Source organism: Podarcis tiliguerta (assembly GCF_965153285.1).
Source record: "Podarcis tiliguerta genome assembly, chromosome: 6".
Classification (NCBI taxonomy): domain Eukaryota; kingdom Metazoa; phylum Chordata; class Lepidosauria; order Squamata; family Lacertidae; genus Podarcis; species Podarcis tiliguerta.
The window spans coordinates 4,687,985-4,710,851 of NC_139539.1; the positions used below are offsets into that span (position 1 = coordinate 4,687,985).

At 49.5% G+C, this 22,867-nt stretch overlaps 2 protein-coding genes across 2 annotated transcripts in view; one reads left to right on the forward strand and one right to left on the reverse strand.

The window, feature by feature from the left end:
• FAM110A (family with sequence similarity 110 member A) overlaps positions 1-22,867 on the reverse strand; it is a 273,110-nt gene that overhangs the window by 182,455 nt on the left and 67,788 nt on the right. The gene's annotated exons all lie outside the window — the stretch shown is intronic.
• TCF15 (transcription factor 15) lies at positions 1,835-15,300 on the forward strand. The gene is made up of 2 exons (XM_083447751.1): positions 1,835-2,445; positions 14,706-15,300. The coding sequence occupies exons 1-2, from the start codon at positions 1,951-1,953 to the stop codon at positions 14,781-14,783; spliced, it is 573 nt and encodes a 190-aa protein (XP_083303877.1). The 5' UTR covers positions 1,835-1,950; the 3' UTR covers positions 14,784-15,300.

The following is a 22,867-nucleotide window of genomic DNA, read 5'->3' on the forward strand; positions in this document are numbered from 1 at the left end:
AGTAACGACAAACTGGTGCAGTTTGTCTGCTGCAGCCTTCATCCGTCTTCACAGCCGTTGTAATGTACCCCTTGTTATCATCCGCCTGTTCTGCCGTTGAGGACTTGTTGGATCATTCTTTGTCTAACTCCTTCCCTTTGACCTTACCACTTTGGGTGACCCTGCTGGGAGTACAAGATTCCCAATGGCTTCGCTCACAAGAGTCATAGGAACATGTAAGCCCACTCACCCCGACAAGGTGATGATCCAGCGAGTGGGCAAATCTTAAAAAATGTAGTATAAACACAGACAACTGGGAAACACTGGCCTGCGAGCGCTACAGCTGGAGAACAGCCTTTACCAAAGGTGTCATGGGGTTTGAAGACACTTGAACTCAGGACGCAAGGTGCTAAGAGGAAGGCATGCTTGGCAAATCCACACCATGATCCAGTGGCGTAGCGTGGGGGGTGCAGGGGGGCCGGGCGCACCGGGCACAACATCTGGGGGGGCGCGCTCGCACTCGCAGCTCTCTGCCCCTACCTGGCTCACTCACTCTCTCTCACTGCAGTGCTGGCTGTGCGAATCCGATCCGAGCCGCCGGGTCGCCGCCCACTGTGGAGGGGAGGGTGCCAGGCGTGCGGTGCAGTGCGGAGAGAGAGCGAGGGACTATCTGGGGGAGGGACAGTGCAGCGGGGGGGGGCAAATTACTTGCCTTGCCCCGGGTTAAGGGGCGCAAATTACTTGCCTTGCCCCGGGTGCTGACAACCTTATGCTACGCCACTGCCATGATCAACTCCTGCCCAGAAACCAATGTCCCCACTGTGGAAGGACGTGTGGATCCAGAATTGGCTTCCACAGTCACTTACGGACTCACTGTTAAAACTGTGTTTATGGAAGACAATCTTACTCAGCTACAAGGGATCTCCAAAGAAAGAAAAGAACACTTCTTCAGATACAGTCATACCTCGGGTTGAATATGCTTCATGTTGAGCGCGTTTGAGTTGCGCTCCACGGCAACGGAGCGCGTTACTTCCAGGTTTCACCGCTCGCACATGCGCAGATGCTCAAACTGACGTCACATGCATGCACAGAAGCGGCGAAACGCGATGCGTCCGAGTGCAGATGTGGCGTTGCTAGTTACATTTGCTTCTGGATGCGAACGGGGCTCCGGAATGGATCCCGTTCGTATCCAGAGGTACCACTGTACACAGATACAGCACAAACTTAGCAATACAGGACGTAGCATTTTACATTGAAATACAGGACACATATGTGTGTTTTTGTATGCAGTGTTTGGGAGGAAATAAGACGGTAAATAACAAATAACAAACTAAATATTGATAATAATAATATAATAATTTATTATTTGTACCCCGCCCATCTGGCTGGGCCCCCCCAGCCACTCTGGGCGGCTTCCATAGAAACAAACAAAACAAAAAAACAGTAAAATATCACAGATTAAAAACTTCCCTGATGTATGTAATTTTTATTTCCTAATTATATTTAGTGGTAGTATGGCTGTATTGTTTTTTGTAACATAAAATCTTTCAATAAAAATTATTTCTAAAAAAGAAGAAATACAGGACACTCCTGTATTATAACAGGACGGGTGGCAACCTTCTGCGCAAACACTGGCGGTGGATGCGACGCAGCGGCACATCCCCTTTGCCCGGCCAGACGGCTCCAGAAACCGGATCAGAGCCGTCTTCCCATTGGCCAGGCCGGCGAGGGATGCTCCGCTCCCCGCGCCGCGATTGGCCGGCGCGCATTCCACCGTGGCCGCTCGCCTCCGCCCTGCGCCTTTTATAGCTATATCTAGACGGCGCCTCGGCGAGCCCCGCAGAGCGCGGCTCCGGGACGCGCGGCGAGGCGTCGGCGAGAGTTTCCCCGCGTCGGACGCGCCTCCGCGGGGCTCGGGCCGTTGCAGAGAAGCGGCGGCTCTCCTTTCCTCCCACCCCCGACGGCGCGGCCATGGCGTTCGCGCTGCTGCGCCCGGTGGCGGCGCGCGTCCTGTACCCGGAGCTGCGCCTGCTGTCGGAGGAGGACGACGCGTCGGAGGACGACGAGGAAGCGCGCAGCGGAGGCAGCAGCGACGCGTCGGAGCGCTCCTGCGGCTGCTGTCCAGCCGCCGCCCGGCCGTCCGGCGGGCCGGTGGTGGTGGTGAAGCAGCGGCAGGCGGCCAACGCGCGCGAGCGGGACCGGACGCAGAGCGTGAACACCGCCTTCACGGCGCTGCGCACCCTCATCCCCACCGAGCCGGTGGACAGAAAACTCTCCAAGATCGAGACGCTGCGCCTGGCGTCCAGCTACATCGCGCACCTGGCCAACGTGCTGCTCCTGGGCGACGGGGCCGACGACGGGCAGCCCTGCTTCCGCGCCCTGTGCGGGGCCAAGGGAGACGTGATGGAGCCGGGCAAGCAGCCGCGCAGCATCTGCACCTTCTGCCTCAGCAACCAGAGGAAGGGGGTGAGTCCTGCTGCCCGAGGGGGCTGCGGGTGCGGGAGTCCAGGATAGCTGCGGCTGCGGGAGTCCAGGATAGCTTAGAAGCGCTCAGCCCTCGGGTCCCTAATCCTTCATCTGGAAGCATGGGCATAGCCAGGATTTTTGTTGGGGGGGGGGAGAGACTTGCTGGAGGGGCAGAACCGACCCGATGGGTCAGTTAAGTACAGTGGTACCTCGGGTTACATACACTTCAGGTTACAGACACTTCAGGTTACAGACTCCGCTGACCCAGAAATAGTACCTCGGGTTAAGAACTTTGCTTCAGGATGAGAACAGAAATCATGCTCTGGCGGCACACTGGCTGCAGTAGGCCCCATTAACTAAAGTGGTAAAGGTAAACGGACCCAGAAATAGTACCTCGGGTTAAGAACTTTGCTTCAGGATGAGAACAGAAATCATGCTCTGGCGGCACACTGGCTGCAGTAGGCCCCATTAACTAAAGTGGTAAAGGTAAACGGACCCCTGACCATTAGGTCCAGTCGTGACCGACTCTGGGGTTGCGGCGCTCATCGTGCTTTATTGGCCAAGGGAACCGGCGCACAGCTTCCGGGTCATGTGGCCAGCATGACTAAGCCGCTTCTGGCGAACCAGAGCAGCGCACGGAAATGCCGTTTACCTTCCCGCCGGAGCAGTACCTATTTATCTACTTGCACTTTGACGTGCTTTCTAACTGCTAGGTGGGCAGGAGCAGGGACCGAGCAGCGGGAGCTCACCCCGTCGCGGGGATTTGAACCGCCAACCTTCTGATTGGCAAGTCCTAGGCTCTGTGGTTTAGCCCACAGCGCCCTTAGGTTAAGAACAGTTTCAGGTTAAGAACGGACCTCTGGAACAAATTAAGTTCTTAACCCCGAAGTACCACTGTATTTCTATTGCCCCCCCTTCCCCCTCCTTGGCTACACCCATGCCTGGAAGCAATTACTCAGCAGCACTCTGTGCATGCTCAGAGGCACGCTTTGTTTGGCAATCGTGGCCCCTGTTGCAAGGCGGGGGCCTGGCATTCAGAAGCAACTACCCCGGGGTGGGGAAGTTTATAAAAGCCCTCATTTTCCAGGGGGCTAGCAAATCGTTCCCTTACACACAGGTCAGTTTTGCTTCTCCTGGGAAAACCCTAGGTGGGAGGTAGACAATCGCCTCCTCCTATCAGCTAAGGGGGTTCCAGTCAGGCCAGCAGAGCTGGTTCTTCATTTTATGTGTTTGTATATCCCTGTGCTTTTTATAGACTGTGACAGACAGTACTTGACTCCAAACCCTCTGTTCAGGGCCAGAGCTAAGACTTGAATCAAATGTGATAGTAGTAATAATAATAATAATAATAATAATAATAATCTTTTTATTTATATCTCGCCCTCCCCGGCCAAAGTCGGGCTCAGGGCGGCTAACATCAAATATATAACATTGGTATAAAATCAAACAATAATTAAATTACTTCCTAGAAACAGGTCAGAATCAAATGAAAGTCTAATTAGATGGCTTCCCGCAGGGTTAGGGTTGGGAACAGTAAGTGCTCATCAGGAGAGGGTGTCTCTGGACATGCGCAGAATGCTTTTCTCTTACTGTTTAAACAGGGGTGTACACCTGCACTCACCAGGTTGGGGGGAAAACGTTGGAATTCCTGGCTTCTCCAAAGGCTTCAGTGCGGAAACTTCCAATACTAGAAGTTTATCCCCCTTTGTGCAGATGGGTAGACTGAGGTTGGGAGACGGTGGCTAGCCCTTAGTTCATTGATGAATGAGTCTAGGTCCTGATCTAACACCAGCCCTCTAGAATTCTTTTTATTGATTGCATTTATACCCCAACTTTTGCTCCTCCTCAAGTGTGGCATACATCTCCCCTCTCTTCATTTAATCTCCACATCAACCCTTTGAGGTAGGTTAGACTGAGGGGCCATCATTGGCCCAAGGTGACCCAGTGAAGCTCCATGGCAGAGGTTGTAATCGGACACTCTAACCACAAACCTCTAGGATAGCAAGGCACAGCATTAGCACTGAGTGTTTGCATATACCGCCTGTTTTCCATCTATTTCCTGCATCTCCCCACTGCAAAATAGTGAATGGGGGGCTGTAGTCAGACATGGCTTCCATCTCTCCTAGACTGGCCCTCCTGGACTTGGTCCACTCTTCTGACAGCAGGGAGATGAGGAGGCTTTGGCCTTCATAACTTGCTGGTGGGCCACTTGCATAAAACAGGATCCTGGAGTCAAATGATCTTTGGTCTGATGCAGCTGGGCAGTTTTTGTCTTTCGAGGTAGTTAGTGCAACCAACACATCCTCAAAACATTTGAGCCTCCTACAGACAACCGATTTTGCACAGCATTCATCCTGATTTGCTTATATCAGGGATCAGCAAACTTTTTCAGCAGGGGGCCGGTCCACTGTCCCTCAGACTTAGTGGGGGGCCGGACTATATTTTGGGGCAAAAAATGAATTTATTCCTGTGCCCCACAAATAACCCAGAGATGCAATTTAAATAAAAGCACACATTCTACTCATGTAAAAACATGCTGATTCCCGGACCATCCTTGGGACAGATTTAGAAGGCGATTGGGCTGGATCCGGCCCCCGGGCCTTAGTTTGCCTACCCATTACTTTCAGCGGTTCGCAACCTGTGGGTCCTCAGATGTTGTTGGACTACAACTCCCATCATCCCTGAGCTCTGGCCTTGCTAGCTAGGGGTGATGGGAGTTGTAGTTCAACAACATCTGGGGACTCACAGGTTCGGAAAGGCTGGCTTATATGGTGGTTAGGGCGTGCCAAGTATTTATTGAGCACTCATCCTGTTCTGTGTGGCAGGGGGAGTGTCTCTACATCTTCCCATTCAGGCACTCCACACTTTTCGATCCACTTTCCAAGTGCTTGTTTCAAAAGTGGTTTTGTTGTGCCAGGACAACATAACCATTAAATCCATTTTATTTCCGCACACCTGAAATTCTGGTGTACGAAATAGACGGTCTGGAGGCATCGCCAGTCCGAGCTGCATTTCCTTGTAGGAGGAGTTGGTTAGATCAGGCATGGTTCCCTGTTTTTCCCCCTGAAAACCCGATTTTCAAATTACACTGAATATATATGTTTCAATGGAGATACGGGAACAAAACACCAAGAAGACGCACAACGGTAGACAAAAATCCGTTTCAGCTGCTCAGTCTTTTCCAGTTCACTTTGTTTTCTCAGTTGTCAATGGAGAAAGTGATAACATTCAGTTCCTGCTTCCAAATAATGTTTTTTTGTGTTTGCTTTAGGGATCCTTGTTGTTGTTCTTTGTCCTGATTTAACATAATAGGGCTGCTTCCGATATTCCTTTATAAGGTTGCTTGCAAACTGGGGTTAGTTTGGGTTTATATATATATATATAGAGAGAGAGAGCAAACTGTAGCTCAGCACTGCCATGGCTTGGGTTGTTGCATCACCCACAGAGTCTACTGCTTGTGGAATGCCAACCAGGAGGTCTTTGGGCAGACAGAGGTAGAAGGAAGAATACCAAACCATGGTTGGCTTGTGTGTGTCTGATGCAGAACATGCAATAGTCTATGGCTAGTACAAACCATGGGCTATTGTAATGTCTGAACCAGCCCATATATATTCAGTAATGGCTGGGGGAGCCAGCATACCGTCACCATTGGGTGATGGTGGCCTTTAGCGTTATGGAGGGCCAAAGATTCCCCACCCCTGATCTAGGGACTCCCCATTGATTCTGGTGGGGTTGGTATCCTATTATGAAAACTGGGGCTTGCCCCTTGATCTCCAGCGTGACAATGACATGGGGAGGAAAGGGTCATTCTGTTCTTGCAGAGTTGCCTAAAAATTCTTTAGGCCAAGCCTGTTTAATGTCTGCAGGTCAGTTTTATATTGATGCTCTTTTGCACCAGCAAACATTTCACGCTTGCATCTCCCGAGGGGACTGAAGGATTTGCACCAACGTGTGAGCCTCAGAGCATCTTTTATGAACGAGCTTTTGCTGTCTTTCCTCTTCTGAAACCTTGCAGGCTAGGGTTACCAGATGTCTCTGGTTCCGGGGAACACTCCCCGGATTTGCAAATCCGTCCCCGGACAAATTCTGTCCCCAGAATGTCCCCAGATTTGTAAATCTGTCCCCGGGAAACGTGGCAGCAGCAACCTCAGCAGCCCGGAGCCAGCCTGGTAGCGCAGTTGGCTCTGGCTGGCTTCAGGAGCTGCTTGCTGCCGTGGCGCCCGCCATTTTTCCTCGCCAGAAGTCCCCATATGATGTGTTATCTGTTCAGGCATAGGCATGATGCTCTGCCTAAGACCGAGCTCATATTATTAATAATAAATAATAATAATTTATTTATTACCTATACCTCGTCCATCTGGCTGGTTCTCCCAACAGAATATTAAAAACACAATAAAACATCAAACATTAAAAACTTCCCTAAAGAGGGCTGCCTTCAGATGTCTTCTAAAAGTCAGATAGTTGTTTATTTTCTTGACATTTGATGGGAGGGTGTTCCAGAGGGCGGGCGCCACCACCGAGAAGACCCTCTGCCTGGTTCCCTGTAACCTCACTTCCCCCAGTGAGGGAACCACCAGAAGACCTCGGAACTGGACCTCGGTGTCCGGGCCGAATGATGGGGGTGGAGACGCTCCTTCAGGTATACTGGGCTGAGGCCATTTAGGGCTTTAAAGGTCAGCACCAACACTTTGAATTGTGCTCAGAAACGTACTAGGAGCCAATGTAAGTCTTTGAAGCCCGGTGTTATATGGTCTCGGTGGCTGCTCCCAGTCACCAGTCTAGCTGCCACATTCTGGATTAGTTGTGGTTTACGGGTCTCCTTCAAAGGGAGCCCCACGTAGAGCACATTGCAGTAGTCCAAGCGGGAGATAACCAGAACATGCACCACTCTGGCGAGACAGTGCGCAGGCAGGGAGGGTCTCAGCAGACTAAACAATTCCATGCTAACTGGACCTTCTGTGGCAGAATGGGGCTGTGCGACTGGCTGTTAACTAGAAAGTTGGTGGTCTGAGCCCACCCAGGAACAGCTGTGGGCAGAATTCCTGCATTGCAAGGGATTGGACTAGATGAGGGGTCCTCATTCTGTGATTCTATTTCAAGCTGCATCTGCAACATCCTGTGTTCCTTATCGGGGTTCCTAGATGTTAACAGCACCACTAACAGTAGGTGAGCTTCACGGGGAGACTGATTGTGTCTCTGTGTAGTCTAGGCTCGGTAATCAGGATGCATGTATCATCTCCTCATCTTTGGGTCTTTGCAGCACTTTAACGGACTGTCAAGGGAATTCAATTTTGTTGGGAGCAGTGGCTTTTAACATGACATTTTCACAGCATGACATTCAGCTGAATTTTACAGCCAAAGGGTAGAATCCAGCAGCAGGAATAAAATCGTATTGAACATTCCTGCGCTGTAGGGGGTTGGACTAGATCAGGCATAGGCAAACTCGGCCCTCCAGATGTTTTGGGTCTACAACTCCCATGATCCCTAGCTAGCAGGACCAGTGGTCAGGGATGATGGGAGTTGTAGTCCCAAAACATCTGGAGGGCCGGATTTGCCAATGCCTGGACTAGATGATTCTTGTAGTTGCTTCCAATGCTACAATTCTGTGATTAGCAGCCCCATTCAATAGCTTCTAATTACTGGAAGAGCACCATGGGGTTTTATGTATAATGCCCAGTCTAGCATCTCTGGTTGCAGAGAAAGACACCTGGTGGTCAGCAAACAGACAACTGTATTGATTTTCAAAAAGCAATGCTCTGCTCCAAATATTAAGCAGTCTTCACCAATCCAGTGCCCTCCAGATGTTCTACATCTGCAGCTCTTCCCCAGCCACCATGGCCAATGGTCAGAGATGATGGGATCTGAAGAGTAAAGCAACTTCACAGGTTGTTGGAAGGAGAGAGGGGAATGCTGGCAGGATCACAGCGGTGTGTGGTTTTGCCCTTCAAGCCATGGTAGTTTCAACTTCCAAAAATGGAGATGACAAGGGGAGCCCAGGATATGCTTGTGTTCTGTTTTGAAAAACTGGCTCGATCGAAAAGTTTTCTTTCCTTTCTAAGCGCTGGGAAGGAGTGTGACCTTTTTGATTTCCAAAGTGACTGGCGGAGACCCTTAATCCAGGGTTCAGCCTGGGAGCTGGCTGTCATTCCAGACTCGCTCCAGCTTCCGGCTATTCCCCAGCTGGTGATGACATCATGACCTTCGCCATGGCAACCTTCTGTGAGGCCATAAGCAAGACTCCTGGCGGGGAGAGGCAGGAAGGGCGACGCTCCGGGTCCCATGCCCCCTTCTGCCAAAACGGCCATTGCTCTTAGTCCCTTAAGGTCTGGGCGCATCTTCTCCCGCACGTCACATGCTGGAACATGCTGGCTATGCGCTTTCTCCAACCAGAGATGGCAACCCGGCTGCACATTGCTGAAAGGGGGAGAGATGGTAGATCGGCTTGCATGAGTTGTGCGTGCGGAAGGTTCTGGGTTCAATCCCTGCTATCTCCAGGGAATGACCCCTGCCTGGAATCCTGAAGGGTCTCTGCCAGTTGCTGCGGGCAGCAGTGAGCTTGGTGGAGCCAAGAGGCCAGACAAAGAGTGCAAGGCAGATTCCCAGGTTCCATGCGGTGTGTCTGCTTCCCCTGCAAAAGCCTCTCCTCTCCCAGGTTTGAAAAACAAAGGCGTTTGCTCTTTCAGTTTCTATATTTAAGGTTGGGAAAAGAAGTAGCCTGAAAAATTCATTTCTCTACATTTCTGCTCCACTCTGAAAGGCCTTGTCATTGGAGTTTAAAGTCCTCTTGAAAATTTGTCAGCATCGATTGGATGCATGAGGACCATCTGATCCACGTCCCTGCAATGCAGAAATCTTTTGCCCAACATGGGGCTTGAACCCATGAACTCTGCGGTTAAGCCCTTTGTGGCTTAGGGCCCTTGTATCTACGGGACCGCCTCTCCTGGTCTGCCCCTCAGAGGACCTTAAGGTCCATGAACAACCATAGTTTAGAGGTCCCTAAGGAAGTTAGATTATCTTCCACCAGGGCCAGGGCCTTCTCAGTGGTGGCTCCGACCTGGTGGAATGCTCTGTCCCATGAGACCAGGGCCCTGTAGGATTTAACCTCCTTCCGTCAGGCCTGTAAGACAGAGCTATTCCGCCTGGCCTTTAATTTGAATTCAGCCTGATCTTTTATTTCCCTTCCCTTTCCTCCCCCTCCCCTTTTATGAAGATCACCCACTCTGAGACCCCACAGCTAATTCTCCCCTGGTCTCCTCGTTGGCCCAGGTAGGACCAATTCAGCCAGCTAGCCCTGGGGATTATCTAATGCTTATTTCCCCTAAATTGATTTTTGAATTTTATTGTTATTCATGTTTTTATACTGTATTTTATGCTGCTTTTATAATTATAATTTTATAATTTGTTGTTAGCTGCCCTGAGCCCAGTTTTTGAACCGGGAAGGGTGGGGTATAAATACAATTTTATTTTTTAAATTATTATTATTATTATTATTATTATTATTATTATTATTATTATTAGTGATGCTGGGCTACATGGGCCATTGACGTGATCTAGCAGGCTCTTGCATTCTTATGCTTACTGGGAGGCAGAAGGGGAAGGTGCGGCAGCAGCGAGGTTGACGCTCTGCAAGCACACAGGTGGAGCCCAATTGGCATTCCCTCCAGCAAATCTGCACTGGGCAAACCTCAACCCCAGCTTCACCCCTACCCCTTACCCTCCTGGCGATCAGCAGCGATGAAACCGACCAGAGGTCCGGTGACTGATGACCAACGCTGCTGTTGGGCTGCTCTGGAATCCTTGGTTGTTCCTGTGTGTGTCCGCGCGAAGCGAAGGCATTATTCAGAATAGTGCCTTGCACAACCAACTAAGAAAGATAATAGCACAATAAAATTCAGAATAGAAGCAACTGCACACTTACTCGCAATGAAATTAAAGTTGGAGGTGTAAATGATTATCAGACTTTGGAAAACCTGATATTACTGGGTCAAGATCATTCCCTGTTGCATTAAACTTAAATTCAACAGAACTGATGAACTTGACCCAGTGGTACCAGGGTTCCCAAAATCTAATAGTCATTTACAGATCCACCTCTTGCCCCCTTGTCTTTTGGTGGCCCCATAAGTAATCCACACACCCCCAGGAGGCAGTCCTTTGGGAGCAGATGCCCTAGAGAATTCTGGGACATTGGTGTTGTTAGAGGGTCCAGTTGTGACCAACTCTGGGGTTGCGGCGCTCATCTCGCTTTATTGGCCGAGGGAGCCGGCATACAGCTTCCGGGTCATGTGGCCAGCATGACTAAGCCGCTTCTGGCGAACCAGAGCAGCGCACGGAAATGCCGTTTACCTTCCCGCCAGAGGGGTACCTATTTATCTCCTTGCACTTTTACGTGCTTTCGAACTGCTAGGTTGGCAGGAGAAGGGACCGAGCAACAGGAGCTCACCCCGTTGCAGGGAATCGAACCGCCGACCTTCTGATCGGCAAGTCCTAGGCTCTGTAACCCACAGCACCACCTGCGTCCCCAAAGTGTGGAGATATCTCTGGGCAAATTAAGACAGCAAGTAGCTGGGGTCTCATCAGCACTATAAGCAAAGTGAAAATAACGCTTTCTAAAGCCTGGTTAAAAGATGCATGGTTCGGTCACCCTGACTGGGTGATTTGAACTGCCAACCTTCTGATCGGCAAGTCCTAGGCTCTGTGGTTTAACCCACAGCGCCACCCACGTCCCTGCCTAGTTGGTGAGTACCGGTAGAGCGTTAATCCTGATCTCTGCAGGATTGCAAAGTGAACTGGTGGTCAGGTGGATATGGTTTGGGAGGTGGGAATGGTCTCACCAGCTAATGGTCCCCAACCCCTACCACAGATAATTATCTTTGCATGCATTGGTTTGAAATTAGCTTTTTTCTTTTCTTGCAGCTGCTGTTCATAAACGAAAGGAAATATTGCTAGGGATGGTGGGGAGGGAGTGTCACAGTACCAATCTGGATTGTCCCAAAACGTGACCCTTACTCAGAGTTCATTAGTTGAAAACGTCTTTGGCAATGCAACATGCAGCTTAGGGCCATGCCTGCAGGATGGTGAGCCTTAGTCCGGAGGGGGCAGGTGTAGCCCCCCCCCCAGGCATCTCTGTCTTGCCCCCAGGACTCTCCCCAGGTCACACCACCCCCTGAGCCGCCCCCTTTACCATCCCCGTTTTGCCCCATCCTCAAGTGCTTTTCGCTTGCCTAAAAAGATGCTCTGTCTTGCTTGCCTGGAAAGAAGATAAGTGAGCATTGTGTGAACGTGACGCCGCTTCCATGCAAAAGGCATAGATTACCCTGTCCTCTTTGGCCTTTGGAACGTGACACAGATGGGAATGTGGCCCTCCATCTAGATTATCCTCCGCCAGGGCCTTCTCAGTGATGGCTCCGACCTGGTGGAATGCTCTGTCCCATGAGACCAGGGCCCTACAGGATTTAACTTTCTTCTGCAGGGCCTTTAAGACAGAGCTATTCTGCCTGGCTTTCAATTTGAACTTAGTCTGATCTTTTATTCCCCTGCCCTCCCCCTCCCCTTTTTATGAAGATTACCTGCTCTGGGATCCCACAGCTAATTCTCCCCTGGTCTCCTCGCTGGCCCAAGTGGGACTAATTTAGCCAGCTAGCCCTGGTGATCATCTAATGTTTATTGGATGGATTTCCCCCCTAAATTGATTTTTGATTTTATTGTTATTTACGCTTTATACCGTATTTTATGCTGTTTATTTTGTAGCATCAATTAAGTGTTTTAAATTTGTTGTTAGCCGCCCTGAGCCCGGTTTCCTGAACCGGGAAGGGCGGGGTATAAATAAAAATTTGTTATTATTATTATTGCCTGAAAAGAGTCCCCCACTCTGGCATAGTGACTAAGAAGCTGAGGTTCAAATGGGGGAGCCTGCTGCAATTTCAGGCTTGTGAGTCCACAGGGTGAGTGGGTGACTTCAGGCCCCTTCCAACATGCGTCTAATAACAGTGTCCTACCTTGGGGGGTTGTTGTGACTGTTGCAAAACAATGCAGGTGAATTGCTTTACTTGCTGCATTTCTGCTTCCTCTCCCCCAGGGAGCTCAGTGTGGCATGCATGGTTCTCCCCCCCCCCCATTTAATCCGCACAACAACCCTGTGAGGTACGTTAGGCTGAAGGGCAGTGAATGCCCCCCCCCCCAGTCACTACCCATTGAGCTTCATGGCCGAGTGGGGGTGCAAACCCTGGTCATAGCTGTCAATTTACAGATTTGAAAATAAGGGACCAGCAGCCTCAAAAATAAGGGATCAGCAGCCAAAATAAGGGATCAACAATTCCTTTGATAAAATACGTACAGTGGTGCCTCGCAAGACGAAAAGAATTCGTTCCGTGAGTCTCTTCGTCTAGCGGTTTTTTCGTCTTGCGAAGCAACCCTATTAGCGGATTAGCGCTATTAGCGGTTTAGCGGCTATTAGCGGCTATTAAAGGCTTAAGGGATTAGCGGATTAGCTGCTAAAAGGCTATTAGCAGCTTAGTGCCTTAGAAAAAGGGGGTGGGGAGCGAAAAAAAATCGCAGCAAATCGCAAGACATTTTCGTCTTGCGAAGCAAGCCCATAGAGAAATTCGTCCTGCGAAGTGCATTGAAAAACGGAAAACCCTTTCGTCTAGCGGGTTTTCCGTCTTGCGAGGCATTCGTCTTGCGGGGCACCACTGTATTTTGTTGTGTGCAAATGGCTTTAGATACCTATTAGTTCCATAAATTACCATATAGCATATATTCAACACAAAAAACACAGCAACAATTTGTTGTTGACAAAGCACAGCTGGACATAGAAAGGGCCCCATTATCTTCAGTAGCTTATTTAAGGGACATCATCAATAAGGGACAGCAGCAGGACATGGCGCTGGGATAAGGGACTGTCCCGCCAAATAAGGGACGCTTGACAGCTATGACCCTGGTCTTCCACAGCTCCTAGTCCAGCACTCTAACTGAAACTGTTAGAAACTGAAATATAGAAGCTAATCGCCAAATAGCACCTTAGGTTACGGATGCCACAACGGAATGTTTCCTGTTTTCCCCATTTTTCCCTGATGAGATTTATTGCTATTATTATTCATTTAATTTCTATACAGCTTTGGATTTTAAAGGGAAAAAAAATATTCAGTGCTGTTTACCTTAAAACGTAACACAAAACAACTGAGAAACAACTAATTTAAGCTTCAAGGAAAATATTTCAGATCCTTCTCTAAATGACAATTGGCTTTACCGATATTTATTTATATGGAACTCCTATTTGGGGACTTCCCTGGCTTTTTCCTGGCCCATGTAGGACCAGTCTGGATAGTTAGCCTTGGTGAAGACTTGACGTTTTCATCCCCCAAAAAGTTTTTGATCTGAGTTTCCACTGAAATGAGGCTGTATTTTACTGTTTTAATGTTGTATTTTAAACTTGTTTTTAAGTTGTATTTCAATCAATTGTTTTTATATTGGTTGTTAGCCGCCCTGAGCCCAGTCTTGGCTGGGGAGGGTGGGGTATAAATAAAAATTATTATTATTATTATTATTATTATTATTATTATTATTATTATTATCCTACTTCATTTATGTAGCTGCCACAGAGCAGAAGGACTCTAGGAAGGCAGTGTGGTGTAGTGGTTAGAGTGTCAGACTTGGACCTGGGAGATCAGGGTCTTCGCCTACCTCACAGGGTTGTTGTAGGCATTAACTAAAGAGGGAGGTGAACCATGTACTCTTTGGAGGAAGGGGGGGTATAAATGCAATAAATAAGCTTTTCCGCTGACCTGCTTAAGAAAGCTAGAGGGGCCAGCCAGATGTCAGTGACCAGTCTGGTGTCCAGAGATCTCCATGTGGTCACGACTGGGCCCGTGCCAGTCGCAAAACGCGCCCGGTGCCTGGGGAATTCCTTTTTTTATATATAAATTTTTATTAGTTTTTCAACATATCATTTTCAACAGTAATTAAACATACTTTTACATCTTATTCAATTTTTGTGACTTACACCAGTCCTGTCTGAGAATTTTCCAATCTAATCTCTTAGTATGCATTTCTTATTTTCCCTATGACATTTCAAACTCATAACCAATATGTCTATTTTTTCCTGCTTTGTAACACTTCCTATATTTCTCCTTACAAAACTTCCTGTAGTCCTACTAGCGTAATTTGGTGCCTGGGGAATTCCTAGCACTGACTCCAACCACTGCACCCCACAGCCTTGGGCAGGTCCGGCGCTTCTTTCAACGCTTTCTCTGTCTTCCTTCCAGGGCATCCGCCGGGATCTGGGCGGGGGCAACTGCCTGAAGGCGAGAGGCGTGAGCCACCTGAAGGTGCTGCGGAGATGAGACGAAGCAGAGACAACCGCCTGTCTGAGAGGCCAAGGTGGGCTTGACGCCTGGGCTTGAGTTGGATGTTCCTGACTGGGGCAAGAGGGTAGGGTGACTGGAACCAGGGTGGGCTTGGTGCTGGCGGGTGACAATCTCCAAGACGACGGGGAAGCTGGCCCTGCGGACTCGGGGGAGACGGGAGAGGGTGGGAACGAAACCCCCGAACCGAGCTGCAGTGCAATGAGGGATTGTGGTTTGCTACGGATAGACGGACAAGCCAGTCCTTGGACTTCCGCCCAGATCCAGGAGGAGTCACTCCGCCACCGGTGCTTTTCCAGTAGGGGAGAGGGCACGAGAACTTAGTGGATCCCGGGGGGTGGTGGCAGGGGCTCCTGAGACCTCTAGCCTACTTTTGAACGGACAACATGGAAACAGAGTTTTATCCAAGATGATTGCTGGTCCGTATGATCGCTGTCAGTAGTTGTTGTTATTTCCTCATTCAGCGGGGCTCGAAAATAAAGTTATTTTTCACATCCTCGGGTGACTCTCTGTTTGCTGCCGCGTCCCGGAGCCTTCCTTTATTCTCAGAGGCTCATCCCACTAAGGAGAGCTTGGCTTGGCCCCCATCTCACTTACTAATAAAAAATGAAATGGTTCTCAATAAACAAAATAAAGCAAAGCTAAAGAGCAGAATGAACTGGTGCTGCGGCAAGTTGGAAGCAGCGTGAGGTTGGGCGTTATCAGGGAACAGATTTCCGTAATGTTTCTAGCTGAGAACAATTCCAGAAGGGGTGGGTGGGTGTGAAATCATAGAACTACAGGGCTACAGGGCTATGGCGGTCATCTAGCTCAACTCCCTGCAATGCACGAATCTTTTGCCCAATGTGGGGCTCAAACCCACAAATCGGAGATTGAGAGTCTATTGCTCTAGAGACCGAGACTCTGAAGCTCCACGTGATTCGAGCTTCATGCTTACGAACTGAGCTATTTGATCCAACATTTATCCGAGCCTAACTTGCATATAAGTATACAGTTGTGCCCCGCAAGACGAATGCCTCGCAAGACAGAAAACCCGCTAGACGAAAGGGTTTTCCGTTTTTCAATGCGCATCGCAGGATGAATTTCTCTATGGGCTTGCTTCGCAAGACGAAAATGTCTTGCGATTCTTGCGATTTTTTCCGCTCCTCACCCCCTTTTTCTAAGGCACTAAGCTGCTAATAGCCTTTTTAGCAGCTAATCCGCTAATCCCTTAAGCCTTTAATAGCCGCTAATAGCCGCTAAACCGCTAATAGCACTAATCCGCTAATAGGGTTGCTTTGCAAGACGAAAAAACCGCTAGACGAAGAGACTAGCGGAATGGATTCTTTTCGTCTTGCGAGGCACCACTGTATAAGTAATTCCATATAAGTGCAAGTAGATAAATAGGTACCACTCTGGCAGGAAGGTAAACGGCATTCCCATGCGCTGCTCCGGTTCACCAGAAGCGGCTTAGTCATGCTGGCCACATGACCCGGAAGCTGTATGCCGGCTCCCTCGGCCAATAAAGCGAGATGAGCGCCGCGACTGGACCTTTACCTAACTTGCATATTAACGTCACATTATATGGTGTTAAATACCATTGGTATTTAGGGGGACGCGGGTGGCGCTGTGGGTAAAAGGTCGGTGGTTCGAATCCCCGTGGCGGGGTGCACTCCCGTTGTTCGGTCCCAGCGCCTGCCAACCTAGCAGTTCGAAAGCACTCCCGGGTGCAAGTAGATAAATAGGGACCGCTTACTAGCGGGAAGGTAAACGGTGTTTCCGTGTGCGGCTCTTGCTCGCCAGAGCAGCGATGTCACGCTGGCCAGGTGACCCGGAAGTGTCTCCAGACAGCGCTGGCCCCCGGCCTCTTGAGTGAGATGGGCGCACAACCCTAAAGTCTGTCAAGACTGGCCCGTACGGGCAGGGGTACCTTTACCTTTACCTTTTTACCATTTGTATAGGGCTTTTAAGTAGTCCTTTAAAGGTAATGGGACCCCTGACCATTAGGTCCAGTCGTGAACGACTCTTGGGTTGCGGCGCTTTAAAGGCCAAGGAGCCGGCGTTTGTCCGCAGACAGTTTTTCCAGGTCATGTGGTCAACATGACTAAGCCGCTTCTGGCAAAACCAGAGCAGCGCACGGAAATACCGTTTACCTTCCCGCCAGAGTGGTACCTATTTATCTACTTGTACTTTGACGTGCTTTCAAACTGCTAGGTTGGCAGGAGCTGGGACCGAGCAACGGGAGCTCACCCCGTCGCGGGGATTTGAACCGCTGACCTTTTGATTGGCAAGCCCAAGCCACACAGTGGTTTAACCCACAGCGCCACCCGCATCCCGTATTAGTCCTTTAGGTCTGACGAAATTCTATTACGGTGGAAGTCATCCTGATTTTTTTAATAAAAACTATCAGCAGTGAACCTTTGCAGCAACTGATCCTTATGTTGACAGGTAGCACCGAGAGCTCAGCCAAATTTGCACACCGTGTCCCCTGGATTAGGGTACAATAGCTTGCAGTGGGGGACACCACTGGAAACTCGCAACATGGGAAGGAGCATGCCTGATTTATCTGGTCTGGGAAAGGTGAAGGGTGTTGAGGGTGACTCTATGGCCCTGGATGACTCAGAGGCTGTCCAGCCCAGCTGTGGAGACAGGAAGCTTGGCATTCATTTCCTAATAGGCCTGCATGATTCCCTTTTATAGACCGGAGCCTTCATTGCCCAGCTTAAAGACCTTCCCTTCCCAGCCTCTTAAGTACCGTAGATCTTTACCACAAGGAAGCTGCTTGGAGGTGCTCAGCAGAGCCAGCTTCGGGGGGTCAGGGACTGGCAGGAACCCCAGGCATAGCCAAAGGGAGCGGGCGCTGCCCCACCAGCACTGCTGCGCCCACAAAAGTCAGAGAAAGCACATGAGAAGACAGGCTGCTCCAGGTTCTTGCTGTGCTCAGGGACCCCCGAGCTACAGTTGCTGGTCAGGATGGGGTTAATCAGCTGATGGGTTTGCTTTGCTGTGAATTATGATGAGGTTTTGCTCAAGTTCTTTTTTCTTGCATGGACTCTCTCGGGCTTCTTTTAGGGCTGCCAGCCAATTAAAGGATGTTCATCTTATTTTTGTTTGCTGCCCTTCATCTGTTGACCTCGAGGCAGTTCACACCATGAAAATGCAAGATAAAAAACACAAAATACATGACAAACCAATAATCCTCCCTCCCACAACACATTTTAAAGTGTATTGGATGTTAATCAGCCCAAGAAAGGCCTGATTGAAGAATTTTATTTTATTTTATTTATTATTATTATTTTTTGCATTTCAAAGCTGTATAATGAAGGTCTCCGCCAAAACTCCCTGGGGAGAACATTCCACAAACAGGGAGCCACTGCAGAAAAGGCCCCGTTCTCGTATTGCCACCCTCCAGACCTCTGATCCTCCGGTGAAGGAGACTCTACCCCCTTTCTGATCAACTAAAGGAGGGGCAGCCAACATGGTGCTGTCCAGTCAACATGCCCAATTGTCCGGGACAAAGGGAAATGCAGAAGAACGTCTAGAGGGCATTGTGTTGGCTACCCCTGACCTAAAGTGTCTCCGCTGCCTTCAGTGGCAATCTCACCTGCATTGCACCACACAGGAACACAGGAAAGTGACTATCTGTTTTCCCAGTCCAGTACAGTCATACCCCAGGTTACAGATGCTTCAGGTTGCATTTTTCTTTGGGTTACAGACCGCCGAGACCCGGAAGTACCGGAACGGGTTACAGGGGTACCTCAGGTTACATACGATTCAGGTTACAGACTCCGCCAACCCAGAAATAGTACCTCGGGTTAAGAACTTTGCTTCAGAATGAGAACAGAAATCGTGCTCCGGCGGCAGCGGGAGGCCCCATTAGCTAAAGTGGTGCTTCAGGTTAAGAACAGTTTCAGGTTAAGAACAGACCTCCGGAACGAATTAAGTACTTAACCTGAGGTACTACTGTACTTTCAGGTTTTGGCAGTCGCACATGCGCAGAAGTGCTAAATTGCGCTTTGCACATGCGCAGAAGCGCCAAATTGCAACCCGCACGTGCGCAGATGCGCTGAGGCGGGTTGCGAACACTGTATGATCTCCTGCAGGGACAGAGGAGCTGGGACTCTGCAGCTGGACTGCAGCCTATATCTTCCTTGACCCATTGGCTAGGATGGTTAGCAGGGGCTGATGAGAGCCGAGAGTCCCTCAACAGCGCAAGGACCACAGCTCTCCCAGCTAGCCAGCTCTGGCTGGCAGCTTGTCTCCAAGGTCTCAGGGTCTCCCTTTCCCATCCTCACTCAGCAAGAATGGAGCATCCTTCCGCCTGGAAGCTGGGGGGGGGGGGGACACTGTCTCCTGGCCCTGCAGCGTGTTTGTTCCCCGATAGTATCTTCTCCACTTTTGGTCAATATGTTGTCCCGAGGAACGAAAAAGCTGCCAAAGCAAATTTGTCCCGGAAGAAGGAGGGTGTGAATCTGAGCGTGGTCCAAAAGAAACAATTGCTGGTCAATCTCTGATTTTTTCCCTACAGCTCTGAATGTCTACTCAAAATTAACGTAAGGACAATAAGAAGAGCTCTGCTGAATCAGGCCAATCGCCATCCTCTTCTCACAGTGGCCAACCAGATCCCGCTATTGGGAAACTAATAATAATAAGAATTCATTTATATGCCACCCATCTGACTGGGTTCCCCCAGCCACTCTGGGCGGCTTCTGACAAATTAAAGTTAAACATCAAACTTTAAAAACTTCCCTAAACAGGGCTGCCTTCAGATGTCTTCTAAAAGTCAGATAGTTGTTTATTTCCTTGACATCTGATGGGAGGGCATTCCACAGGGAGGGTGTCACTACCGAGAAGGCCCTCTGCCTGGTTCCCTTCAACCTCACTTCTTGCAGGGAGGGAACTGCCAGAAGGCCCTCGGCGCTGGACCTCAGTGTCCGGGCTGAGCGATGGGGGTGGAGACGCTCCTTCAGGTATACTGGACTGAGGCACTTTAGGGCTTTAAAGGTCAGCGCTTTGAATTGTGCTGGAAACCTACTGGGAGCCATGTCGATCCTCGAGACTGACCCAGAAACTCCAGCGGGTGCAGAATGCCGTGGTGAGACTCCTTACAGGGTCCTCGCCACGGGATCACATTCACCCGGTGCTATACCAGCTGCACTGGCTCCCTGTGGAGTACAGGATCAGGTTTAAGGTGCTGGTTTTAACCTTTAAAGCCCTATATGGCCAAGGACCCTCGTACCTACGGGACCGTCTCTCCTGGTATGCCCCGCGGAGGACCTTAAGGTCCACAAATGACAGCACTTTGGAGGTCCCAAGCTGCAAGGTGGTTAGATTGGTCTCAACTAGCGCCAGGGTCTTTTCAGCACTGGCTCCAATTTGGTGGAACGCTCTGTCCCAAGAGACTAGGCAGTGGCGTAGCGTGGGTTGTCAGCACCCGGGGCAAGGCAAGTAATTTGCGCCCCCTAACCCGTGGATTTGCGCCCCCTAACCCCCAGATGTTGCGCCCGGTGCGGCCGGCCCCCCCTGCACCCCCCACGCTACGCCACTGAGACTAGGGCCCTGCGGGACTTGACATCTTTCCGCAGGGCCTGCAAGATGGAGCTGTTCCACCAAGCCTTTGGCCAAGGCACAGTCTGACCCCCTCCTTTCGTAATCCTCATAGATGGTTGCCATTAATTTGATTCTGAATTGATTTTAGAATGAATTGATTTTAGAATGTATTTCAATTACTAGATTGTGATTTTATGTAAATTGTGTTACTTTTACTGTTGTTGGCCGCTCTGAGCCCGGCTTTGGCTGGGGAGGGCGGGATATAAATAAATTTTTTATTATTATTATTATTATTATTATTATTATTATTATTATTATTAGGTCCTGGCAGCTGGCAAGCAGGACAAGGGCCCTCCACTCTTTCAGTTTCCAGTAACTGAAATTCAGAAGCATTTTTGCCTCCAACTACGGAACCACAGCATAATCGTTGTGGCTAGCCACCCTACTAATTTATCTGATCATCTTGTAAAGCCGTCTAGGTCAGTGGCTGTGAGTTCCGTAGTTTAACTATGTACTGCATGAAGCGAAACGGATTTTTAAAGTTCCCAGTACTTTTGCATGCAGCCTTTGGGAGAAGTTCCCGTTTCCAGGCTGAAGTCAGTAGCAGCCAACCCCTTCGGGGGAAAAAAAGCATCTTATATTCCCATTGCCTCCGTTCTCCCAAAGAAAAACAAGCCCTGCTTTTAAAAGGGCTGGGGATATTTATTTACGGAACGCAGCGGCCATTCCCAGTCTCCCCAGTAAAGCCCAGTGGCCGGAATGCGGTGTTTTTTTAAGACTCTCACGGCTGTTTATTGGGGTCTGGGATGGATTAGACACAGTGAGAACAAACTGCTCCCCACCCACCCTGGCCCCACCTGGGACTTTCGCTCACAGCTGCACAGAGCAATCAAGGACCATAAATCAAAACCCAGAGGGGGAGTTGTGGGGGGAGGCAGGGAACTGGAAGGGAACCTTCAAGACCAAGGGTGCTGGGCTCCAGAGTGTGGGGCTGGGGGGGGAGGAGGAGGGAATTTCTTCTGGTTCTCTGTGGGGAACAGCAGAGATGGCGTTGCTGGTTCTGCTCCCACACAGCTTGTGAGTCAGCGTGGTTCGGGGTGGGCTGGACGCAAGGAGCAAAAGGAAGTTTTGCACGCAGGGAGGCAGCTGTGCGGCGATTCCAGAATATAAAGGATGCAATGCTCTGGACATTTCTGGATTTAATTTCTCATAACCCTGGAGCTCGGGATCACCCTAACAAAACAGCCTTGGGTTAAATTCAGCCCAGAGAAAATAAAAAAGGCACGTGGGACAGAATCGCACCTGGGCAAAAGCAACCTTCTTTTTCTTCTCTGATGCCTTCAAAGGCTCGGGATTTCCTCCTGTAATCACTGTCTGCCTCTTGAAATTACACATACACCTAAGCTCTTCCCTGCAAATGGAAAACTAGAGCAGCAGGCAGAAGACTGGCCTGAGCAGGTTGTGTACAATGGGCTAGCTTTCTTCTTGCAGGGAGTTTGCACTAGGAATGCAGGGGGTTTTCACTCATTTCAATTTTGGGGCCAAAAAAGGAGGGCCTTGGGTGTAATTCCCTGGACCTTTGAAGATAATCTTAATACTGTATATCTAATCTAAATCGATCAACCTTTCAGACAGTTACTTGTCTCCTAAAACAGCTCAATGAAAAAATGTTTTCTGTTTTCATTTTAAATCACGGTGAGGCAGGCTGAAGGTAGTTTGAGATCTATCTGGGCAATTTGAAACAAGGGTTTCTGACTTTCAGCAATATACACAGGCATTCTCCATTTCAGTGTGGATTAAACAATTGTACAGAGGTACCTCGGGTTACATACACTTCAGGTTACATACACTTCAGGTTACACGCTAACCCAGAAATAGTGCTTCAGGTTAAGAACTTTGCTTCAGGATAAGAACAGAAATCGGGCTCTGGCGGCGTGGCAGCAGCGGGAGGCCCCATTAGCTAAAGTGGTGCTTCAGGTTAAGAACTGTTTCAGGTTAAGAACAGACCTCTGGAACGAATTAAGTACTTAACCCAAGGTACCACTGTACTCAGCAAGGAGAAGTGCCCATCTTTGGGCTAAAGGATTGGCTATTTAAGAGACCCTTGTTCTCCAAAGATGGTGGATTTCGGAGAGGCAGACCGGAGACAGAGACTCAAAAGGGCTCCGTTCACTTCCAGTCCTTGGAGGGACAAATTGCTCACTTTGCCTTTTGGTGCAAGTTGCTTTTCAGGAGCAAAACACGCCGTGCAGTATTTCCAGTGTAGCACAAAACCCATCAATCACAGGAGTTTCTGTTGTTCCGGATCAAGGATGCTATGAAATCACGGATGTGTTCAAAAGAAAGTTTGTTTAAAAAAAATGTGTTACAGTGGTACCTCGGGTTACATACGCTTCAGGTTACAGACTCCGTTAACCCAGAAATAGCACCACGGGTTAAGAACTTTGTTTCAGGATGAGAACAGAAATCGCACGGTGGCGGCGCGGCGGCAGCAGGAGGCCCCATTAGCTAAAGTGCTGCTTCAGGTTAAGAAC

Coding starts and splice junctions, on each gene's coding strand:
- TCF15 (XM_083447751.1), top strand. CDS start 1,951: ATGGCGTTCGCGCTGCTGCGCCCGGTGGCGGCGCGCGTCCTGTACCCG. Junction 2,446..14,705: donor TCAGCAACCAGAGGAAGGGG/GTGAGTCCTGCT, acceptor TCTTCCTTCCAG/GGCATCCGCCGGGATCTGGG.